We start from the raw sequence: 10,534 nt of genomic DNA, 5'->3' as shown, positions 1-10,534 counted from the left end.
GTCCACCCACTGAGACAGTGTGTCTGCCTGTTCTAATGGGAGCTCAGCAAATCTAGCTGGACCTGGACTGAATGAGCATGTGATCAAAAAGGTGAGGTCTTAACAAATTTGTGATGTGGGATTTCCCTCGGTATGCTGTGATTACCATTAATGAATAAAGAAACTGCTTTGAGCCTATAGCAGAGCAGGGCAGGGCGGGGTAGAGCTAGGCAGAGAGGACTGGACTGAATGCTGGGAGAAAGAAGGGTGGAGTCAGGGAGAAGCCATGGATCCTTTAGCCTGAAACAGACGCTGAGAACATTACTGGGTAATCCACTGCCTTGTGGCGATGCACAGATTAAATAAGTTAATATATAAGAGTTAACCAAGAAGCTAGAGCTAACAGGCCAAGCAATCATTTAAATAATACAGTTTCTGTGTAATTATTTCGGTTCTGGTTGTCTGGGATGAACAAGTAGCCCTTCTTCAACAAATTTGTTGAATTATAGTTGAGTGAGTATATTCCCATTTTAAAGATGTGTCTGTGCATATGACATAATTGTTTTGATTTGCTTTCCACTAATTTCTTATCCCTGAAGAAATACCAATTACCAAGGTATTCTTTTGCTCCATTCTTACACAGCCTTTTAACCTGTTCTTTAATATGTATTCGATTTTCAGTGAACTCAGAAACATCTTTATTACATTTTTAATAGTCTAATGCCACTTTTTAATGACTAGTGAGATAAATACATATGCTTATATGTCAGTATCTCTTCTTCTTCTTCTTCTTCTTCTTCTTCTTCTTCTTCTTCTTCTTCTTCTTCTTCTTCTTCTTCTTCTTCTTCTTTTCCTCCTCCTCCTCCTCCTCCTCCTCTTCCTTCTCCTCCATCTCACTCTCTTATAAATGCCCTGCAGTCCCAAGATTTAGCAGCAATCATTGAGTAATATCTCTTTTAGTGACTTTCCTTTGGGTCATTAGAAGAAAAATGATTTCTGTAGAAAAATAATCTTCTATATAAATGTTAGTGTAGGGCTATTTTCCTGGAGGCTACAAAATGACCTTCAGAAGAATATTAAATTGACTTTGTAGGGGCATCAGATATTTCCTTCATTCCCCTTTGGAAGATGTGCTTTGAAACCCTCTGTCCTGCTTTAGAGCATGTAAATAGCATTATGCACAAAAAATTTTCAAGCTGTCAAGAGTAAAGTATGATAATTTAGTATAATTAAATGCCTAAGACAATCAAAATAGAACTGATCCTGGTAAGTTGTTCTCACTTGCAGGAAACTTCTTTAAAAGTAGTTATCCATGTTGCAATAATGCTGTTGAAAATCTGCAGTGTAAGCCAGTCATGGTCATACACATTTGCAAATCAAGACCTTAGGAGGCAGAGGCAGGAGGAAAAGGCCAATTTGGTTTACAAGATTTCCAGCAGCTAGGGTTTCATAGTAAGTATTTGTCTCTAAAAGTCAAAACAAAAGTTATAGTATAGCAGTCCAAAATGTGCAATATTTTCCAATTCTAAGGAAGAAAGTAAGATGGGCAGATGGCCCAGCTGGTAAAAGTGGTCACCTTTTAAGCAGCACATATACATTTGCACGTGATAATGGAGGGCTTGTAATCCCAGCACCAGTGCAGTGGTTTGCTGGAGTTTATTGACCTGCAAGGCCAGACTACTTGGTCACCTCCATACTCCATGCCAGGGAGAGACTTTGTGATGAATAACACTCAAGGGTGTCTTCTAGCCTCCACATGTACACTCATACCCATGTGTCTATCTATCTGCACACACACACACACACACTTACAAAAATAGGCACACATGTACACACGCAAAAGCATATATATAAATAAAATAAGCATATATATAAATAAGCACATATATTTATGTCCATCTTTAAATGAAGGATTGTAAATAACACATATATACACATGCGCCTATTCATAGAAGAAATAGAATAAAAATATGTGCAAAGGTGGGTGCTGGAGAGAGAGCTCAGTAAAGTACTTGCAGTGTTTGATGGCTACTATTGCCAACTGAACAGGATCTAGACTCCCCTAGGAGGCAAGCCTTTGAGCACATCTGTGAAGCATTATCTAGATTTGATTATGTGGAATGAGCAAACCTACCTTACCTGTGGATGGCGGAATTCCATGTGCTGGGGACCTGAAGGAATTAAAGGAGAAAGTGAACTGGGCAAAGCACTTGTGACTCTCTGCTCCCTGATTGTGAACACAGCTGCCACGACTCACCCAACACATGTAACTGTACCCTTGCACAGTTCGCTGAAATAAACACTCTCTCCTTTAAACCGTGTCTGTTAGAAGGTTTTTATCGCAGCAAGAGGGAAAGTAACTGAGATGAGAAACTGAAGCTGGGTGTGAGGTCACTGCTGTGATAAACTGGCTCCCATGGTCCTTAGGTCTTTGGAAGTAGTTTGCAAGAAGAATGTGCTAGAGTTTGAACTTTGGACTACATAAGCCCTCAAATACTAAAACATAGCTCAGTGGCACTATCTGGTAGGAACTTTGAGAACAAGCATGCTTAGAGAAAACAGACGGTAGAGGCCCAGTTCACAGGGCTTCAGAAGAGAATAGGGGCTGTCAAGCACTGGGCTGGAGGCCAGTTCTGGCTACATTCTGCCAAAGAATTTGCTGAAATTCTGCAGGTGTCCTAAGAACTTGTGAGGTGGTGAATTAAAAATTCATGAGCTAATTTCTTTGACAGAAAGAATTTCAGGACAGCATATCCTCTGGCTGTGGTGTGGCTGTTGCTCGGTTCTTTTATTCAGATTCTCCAGTGAGAGAGTGAGCCAAAAGATTGAACCTCAAATGAAACTAGGGCTTGAGAATTAAACAGTTCTGGGATCCTTACAGACTTTTGAAGTTGGAGCAAATCCATTTTGCATTATGGGATATCCATGAGTCTGTATAGTTGTGGTGAAGAAGGTTTTGTCTTAAAAGTAACGTGCTTGGGAGTCAAGTTGATGTGACGGTTATTATTATCAACTTGACATGACGTAGAATCACCAAGGAGACAACCTTGTACAGCCTGTGAGGGGTTATCTGGATTTGGTCAGCTAAAGTGGGAAGACCCAACTGGACTGTGGGCAACACCACAGAATTCGTTGTTTAACTGAAATCAAAGTTAACTCTGTGTCTTGTACTGTCATTAGTTCAGTGTGGCAACCCTACTTTATGGAGACCTTTTCTCGCTCTGTGCTACTATCCCTAACATAGTTATAAAAAACCACAATAGGTAACTGGGAGGATAATGATTACGGAGAGAACAAGAAGAAGAGCTGATTTTGCTATGTGTATCTCAATTCTCATGGGAACCTTTTGAATTTTGCTCAGGGTTCCGTTTCACAGATTTAAGCAGCAGAAATATGAAGAGATCATATACCCTGTAAGTGTAGGAGTTAGAAAGGCTTTGTTTCTGGTGCTATCTCATTGCTAACAGCCGGGGAAACAATTGAAGACACTCAGGTGCTTACCTGGCTAGCTTCAGGCATGCCTGACATGCCTGACCTGTCATCTAGGAAGTTCACATGAGAGAACCGTGCAATTAGGTTACAAAACAAAACTCTGTTTTGAGTAAGTTTGTAAAATTGTGTGTGTGTGGGGGGGATGCATTTATAGCAGGCTGACTATATCCTAAAAGACTGGGGACTTGGCATAAGTCTCTTCATCTGGCCTAGAGGTGGAATGCCAAGGCAGGAGAGTCAGGCAGATCTGAGCCTGAGTCCATCTCCATCTTCCATCTGACAGCGTCCCATACTTTACTCTCACGCCAGCTTTCTCATCCATAAAAACCGGAGTGAGGAGAATTATTTTGGGAGTGATGTGCCGAGTAAAGGGGGCAGTGGTTACCAAGTGGCATGACCAGGCAAGCAGAGGACAGTCGGGGCTGGGCCAGATCAGCTCAGAGCCATCATTTTTGCTTGTTTTTAAATTTGGAAAACTGACAGAGAGGACACAGGACAGGACAAGAGTTCTAATGCTACTGTATCCTGCCGCAGAGATGGTTTGAGCATCAGATGAAAATATTTAGAATTTTTCTACTGTATCCTGCCTTAGAGGTGGTTTGAGGATCAGATGAGAGTATTTAGAATTTTCCTAAATTCTCAAGAGCCAGAGCACCAGAGCGCTTGCTCTTTTGACAGACTCAGATTTCAGACCGTGCCAGAGGACCAGAAAAATTCTACCCATGCCATTTACTTTACTACAAAAGCTAGGCAGTAAAATTGTCTTTTTTGGTGTACAGTCTTCTGAGTTTTAGCATATGTATGGATTTATATAACCATCTCCCTGATTGCCATATACAACAGGACTTCAGCTTCTGAGTCCGTTTTTCCCCCAAAAGCTTTTCACATTTATATTGCAAAAACACTTTTAAAAATAAGAGAAAGGGATTTAGATAAAAATGCGCTGAAGATGCAAATTAATGAAACTGTCTTTTTGCACAAATCTCTGCAGTCTCCAGGCTCTGCAGTTTTTTTTTTCCCCCTGGGCCATTTTGGCTGGTGTTTGTCTAAACTGTCTTTCCACAGAAGGAATCAGGCACAGATTCAGAATTGGACCACTACAGCAATGCTGCATGTTGCGGGGACAATCCTTGCATCGTTAATATGATCTCTTTTATTTTACTGGTCTTCATTTTCCTCAGCCATGTTTCTCCTGTCATTTTCTCTCTAAAATGAACATGACTGCAATAGCCCACACTTTTTACATCGGGGAAAATTATTTGCCTGGGGAAAAGGAGATAAAGAGGTTTTAAGAGCAATGGCAGGGCTTTCGAAACTCCAGATCTCCCCCTTTAATGACATTGGTCCTATAAGCATTCCAGTTTTTTCCCTAATCCATCATCCGGCGCCTGCCAGGGCCTCTTGGGAGACACACTTTGGGACAAACTTCTTTCCTAGGTCAGCCCGCCCACCTCCCGCCGCGAGCGCTCCCTGCGTAAGTGACTTGTGCTGACACAACTGCTCCGAATCTGGTGGAGGGAGCTTTCCGGGTGACTCACATCTTTGCTATTTGCCTTTGTTTCTGGGGTGTTTTAGCTGCCGTTTTCTTCCCTCTGGTTTTAATTTTGAGAGGAGAGGGGGAAAAAAAAGAACCTCATAATGAATCAAGAATGAGTGTCCTTTCCACTAACCCTCCCCCCCTTTAAAGTTGACTCTCTTCCCAAGTTTCATAACTACCCAAGGCGTGCGGGGGTGGCACAGGTAGGAAGGCATTAACTAACTACCCCTGAATCTGAAGTTGCCAGCCTAACCGAGCCACGCGAGAGGAGACTTTCTGAATCTCCCTCACAACCCGGGCGTTTGCTGTGGCGGATGTAACGTGTGCAGCTCGTTCCTTTCTACTGCTGCTTTGCGTTGATGTGGGTCACGCTAAAATCCATCTCAGCACTGCCGGCGATGCCCGAAGCAGCGTGAATTCCAAGAGATCTACCAGCGGTTTTGTTTCTATCCGAGGTAAATACGCTATGCAAAATATGGAACCACCAAAGGATGCCAGGGAGGGGGAACAGAAGGGAAACCCCTCACCTTTACCGGGCGCGTGGTTCGTTTATCCCCGCCAGCAGAAGGCGCGCAGCCCCGATCTCCCTCGTCCCCCCCCTCCTTAAAGCCCCCCACTGGCAGCCGAGGTGGGCTGCGCGGAAGCAATCTGTCCCGCAGCCCCGGCCCTCCCCCGCCCCCCGGCTTGGTTTTTCCCAGCAGTGGAGGTTGGGCTAGGGGCTGGGGTGCGAGGAGAGTCGGCGCCCGCAGCGGGAGCCGGGTAGGCGCGGGGACTCGGAGTTGGCTTTGGAGGCGCCAGGCGCGGAGGTAAGCGGCGGGGACCCAGCGGCCAGAACAGGACCTGGAGGCGGGGTCGGGATTCCTTTCCACACTGGGGCGTGAAGGGAGTGGGGGTCTGGCTGCTAACCCGCCCATGATACACAGCCGCTTTGTAGGAGATTCCCTTCCCCTTTCTGGAAACGCCTGAACCCCCTTCGGGATCGGGGAGGGAGGGAGGGCTGGAGGGCCATGAAAGTCGGGAGTGGGCGACAGCTGTATGGCTCTGCACCCCTTTCTCCACTAATTCAAGAAGGCACAAAAAGATGGAAAGAGTCGCGTAACCCGAAACTTCGCTCTCACCCCAACCTGGGCGGGGAAGCGCGGCGGGGGCGGGGACCCCGGAAGGCAGGTGGTCGGCGGGGGTGGTGGGAACCGGGAGCTGGGGAAGGGAGAAGTTTGCTTGCAGGTCGCAGCGGGCTCTGCGAGAAGTTCTAGGCGGGAGAAGAGTGCAATCCCCACCGCAGGAGCCAGGCGGGAGGTGGCTCTGGTACAGATGTGGGCCCGGAAGAGGCAGGCTTAGCGCTCGGGAGTGGGGACCGCGTCCCTCTGTGGGGAAGGACGCACGCGGAGGCTAGGGCTGAGTAGGAAGGGTGGGGAGAACTTGGCTTGTACTCGGGGCGCGGCGGCTATCGCCGCTCCTCACACTTCTCTCTCGCTTGTCCCAGGTCGCTCATCGGATCCTGCCCAGCGAAAGGCGCCAACAAAAGAGTCGAGGAGGTGCCACCCCAGCGGCGGCGGGAGGAGGAGCGCCGAGGCCCGTGTCGCTACCGGTCGTGCGTACTCGCTGGAGGGAAGGGCGGGGAACCGCTCCGGGAGGGGGACGCCCGGTGGCCCGGGGTAAACCAAGTTCCGGCTTTGGTGCCCCTCCCCAATTGACTCCCACGCGTGGAAAGTTTGTAGCCGACACTTGCGGCCGGCTCGCGCCCGCCGGGCCCAGCCGGTCGAGCCTTCGGAGCGGGCGCCGTCCCAGCTCCGGGGAGCTGCGAGCCGCGATGCCTGGGGCGGGCTCCCGGGGCCCCACCGCCGGAGACGGGCGGCTGCGCCTGGCACGACTGGCCCTGGTGCTGCTGGGTTGGGTCTCCGCGTCGGCGCCCAGCTCTTCGGTACCCTCGTCTTCCACCTCCCCGGCGGCGTTCCTGGCCTCGGGGTCTGTGCAGCCTCCGCCAGCCGAGCGATGCCCGGCGGCGTGCGAGTGCTCCGAGGCGGCGCGCACGGTTAAGTGCGTTAACCGCAACCTGATGGAGGTGCCCGCGGACCTGCCTTCCTACGTTCGCAACCTCTTCATCACCGGCAACCAGATGACCGTGCTCCCGGCTGGCGCTTTCGCCCGGCGGCCACCGCTCTCCGACCTGGCGACGCTCAACCTCAGCGGCAACCACCTGAAGGAGGTGTGTGCAGGTGCCTTCGAGCATCTGCCCGGCCTGCGCCACCTCGACCTCAGCCACAACCCTCTCACCAACCTCAGCGCCTTCGCCTTTGCCGGCAGCAACGCCAGCGTCTCGGCCCCTAGCTCCCTGGAGGAGCTGTTCCTGAATCACATTGTGCCCCCTGAGGATCAGCGGCAGAACGGAAGCTTCGAGGGCATGGTGGCCTTTGAGGGCATGGTGGCAGCTGCCCTACGCTCAGGCTTTGCGCTCCAAGGGCTGCAGCGCCTTGAGCTGGCCAGTAATCACTTCCTTTACCTGCCTCGGGATTTACTGGCCCAACTGCCGAGTCTCAGCCACCTGGACCTTCGGAACAACTCCTTGGTGAGCCTGACATATGCATCCTTCCGCAACCTGACACACCTCGAAAGCCTCCACTTGGAGGACAATGCTCTCAAGGTCCTTCACAACTCCACTTTGGCTGAGTGGCAAGGCCTGCCTCGTGTCAAGGTGTACCTGGACAACAATCCCTGGGTTTGCGACTGCTACATTGCTGACCTGGTGACCTGGCTTAAAGAGACAGAGGTGGTGCCCGATAAAGCCAAGCTCACCTGTGCATTCCCAGAAAAAATGAGGAACCGTGGCCTCTTGGAGCTCAACAGCTCTGACCTGGACTGTGACTCTCTCCTTCCCCCATCCCTGCAGACTTCCTATGTCTTCCTAGGTATTGTTTTAGCTCTGATTGGCGCTATTTTCCTCCTCGTTTTGTATTTGAACCGGAAAGGCATAAAAAAGTGGATGCATAACATTAGAGATGCGTGCAGGGATCACATGGAAGGGTATCATTACAGATACGAGATCAATGCGGACCCCAGGTTGACAAATCTCAGTTCCAACTCGGATGTCTGAGAAACAGGACTGGTCTGCATGCGGTGTAGACTTCAGAAACAGGACAGACTCTGCATGAGCTGTAGACTTCAGTTGGTTTTTGTTTGTTTGTTTGTTTGTTTTTTGTTTTTTCCCTTTACTAGGCTTGCTTCACCTCCACCCTCCATCACAACAGTGACTTTGACTGAAAGCAGTGAAGGGATTTTGCTTCCTTGTTATGTAAAATATTGGTGTGTTCTGTTAATGTAAGAGCATAAACAGTCGTGCATACAATGTTTATTTACCCCTTTCCTTTCGGTAATCCTGCCTGCAGAGGGAGTTTTCTGGTTTTTTTTTTTTTCTTTTTTCAAAAGTTCCAGCATGGACATGGACTCTTTCTTAATTCAGTTCAAGGTGTAGCACAGAGAGCATTCAATGGAAGCTGCCTCAGATTTTTTGAGAAAAATACTTTATTCATAAATATGAGTTTCATCCTCACCTACGTAAATTATGGAGAAAATAATTGCATCCCCAAACTGCCTGCAGACCTTAGCAAGCTCTTTTATAGAACCTAGTGCACAGGAGCACCTGCATCCAAGAGCATGCTTACATTTTACTATTCTGCATATTAAAGAAAATTGCAACTTCAGATAACCTCTTTGACAAACTAAATTACTTTTTGATTGCAGTTTATAGGAAACTGTCCTAAGGGTTTTTCTTTTTTCTTTTTCTTTTTCTTTTTTTTTTTATAAACTGCATTGAGGTCCAACAGACTGGATTGTTTAAAAAACAAAACAAAACAAAACATCAATAAAAAGTCTTAAAAGAAACATGGTGTGTTCGAGTTTGGTATTTTGAAATGAGGATGAAAGGCAGTGAATGATATTGAGTCGTTTTGGTTCAAATCATGAGTTATTAGTTAGCGGACCTGAGATCAAACTAGAGCCGTGTCTTATATAAACAGACAAGATAGTTCTGAAATGCCAGATTCTTTTAGGGCTTAAATAGAATTAAAATATTTACAGGGCCAGACTCTTAGAGGTCCCCAAGTTAATGGTGTTCAGCATTGTGAAGCTGGTTACAGTGATGAGTTCTTCATGAGAAGCATCTCACAGCTGCTTCCTGGTCTAGACAGATGAGGTTGTTAAGACAGAAATATTAGCAAAACTGAATGAAGTTGCTCCATGGAATTTTAGAGCCAAGGATGAGTCATGTGGTGGCCATAAATGTGTGAAAATAAAGTATCTTAAAATAATCTGGAATAAAATATTTTTAAAACACAAACAGCCTTTTCAGAGGTCATAAATTGGAATTCAGAGTCTTGAGAATATTTTCTAAATGTTCAAAATGGATCAAAGAATGTATTTTTTTAATTACCAAGATTACATTTAAACTTAAAGAAACACCCAGGGATAAATATTAGTATTTAGGAATAAGTGTCATAAGTAATTATTGGGTTTTATGTTCAGTATTTAGGAATTTGAGGGCTTTTTAAAAAAGGCTAAGCTCTGAGCGCTAGGTAAGTGTATTTATCGCCATAAGTAATAAATCATATTTAGGTATAAATTGAAGCAATTCTTCATCGATACTCTTCTCGCTCATCTCTAATCCCTGCCCCCTGTCATCATTGGCCACTACAGTGAACAGTAAATTTGATTTCTCTGTCTCCAAGCCATTATATAAAGGAACTTAAATCTAGCCATTATTCCCTAACTTTAAATAGGAGGACACTTGCATCAACAAACTTCAGAACCTGCCTTCCTTTTAAGTGATTCATGTCTGTAGTATCTTACATTTGAAATAAAACGTATACTTCGCTATTTTTATAAATAAATAGATCATACCTTAAATTATAAAGCTCTTTTGCAGATTACTTCTTGCAGTTGGGTTCAGTTTTCAAAACTATGTGAATCTATTCGATGTTTAGAACTGGTTATATGGTCTAGTCAGAAATGGGTCTTTAAGATATTCAGTTCTGTGTGACTTATTTTGTGAAATAGTATTCACTATGTATGGGCAATATTTCTGCTCCTGAGTAAGGCTACTTAGTGTTTCATTGAACATGTTAAGTGTGTATGTGATGTTCATAAACTGACTGACTGCCATTACTTTCAAAGAATAATGAAGATGTTAGTGTGCCAAAAACAGTAAAAAAAAAAAACCAATAAATAATAGAAATGAGCTATTGACGACAGGTTGGTGGATGTGTAGCTATTATGTGGTTTTGATGGAGCTTGTTTTACAGGGACTATTTCTTTGCCCCCTGATAACTGAAGAGTTAAAAATTGTGCATTATTGAAGATTCAGGAACTCCGTAGATTCATCGGTTTTTATTCTTGTACTTTTTTTTTTCTATCAACTCCCAAAGCAGTGATGAATCCATCAAATGAAGATGATTTGCCTGTTCGGAGGTGGCTGTTTTGAGGCTGTCATTCTTCCTTCCGCCCCCACCCATCCTCTCCTGCATGAACTTGCAG

At 45.9% G+C, this 10,534-nt stretch overlaps 1 protein-coding gene across 5 annotated transcripts; it reads left to right on the top strand.

Annotated features, from left to right (window-relative positions):
- The first annotated feature begins 4,996 nt into the window (after window positions 1–4,996).
- Window positions 4,997–10,144, top strand: Tpbg (trophoblast glycoprotein). Of its 5 annotated transcripts, none has more exons than XM_050118930.1 (2): window positions 4,997–5,463; window positions 6,492–10,144. In XM_050118930.1, the coding sequence occupies exon 2, from the start codon at window positions 6,819–6,821 to the stop codon at window positions 8,097–8,099; it is 1,281 nt and encodes a 426-aa protein (XP_049974887.1). In that variant the 5' UTR covers window positions 4,997–5,463; window positions 6,492–6,818; the 3' UTR covers window positions 8,100–10,144. The 5 variants fall into 5 exon arrangements, with proteins under 5 accessions (XP_049974887.1, XP_049974888.1, XP_049974890.1 ...); XM_050118931.1 differs by lacking the exon at window positions 4,997–5,463 and adding an exon at window positions 5,652–5,814; XM_050118933.1 differs by lacking the exon at window positions 4,997–5,463 and adding an exon at window positions 6,046–6,313.
- Window positions 10,145–10,534: the final 390 nt, after the last annotated feature.

This window comes from Alexandromys fortis, unplaced genomic scaffold (assembly GCF_014885135.2).
Source record: "Alexandromys fortis isolate MF-2015 unplaced genomic scaffold, M_Fortis_MF-2015_v1.1 scaffold_164, whole genome shotgun sequence".
Lineage (NCBI taxonomy): Eukaryota > Metazoa > Chordata > Mammalia > Rodentia > Cricetidae > Alexandromys > Alexandromys fortis.
This window is presented reverse-complemented; position numbering and strand designations above follow the sequence as displayed.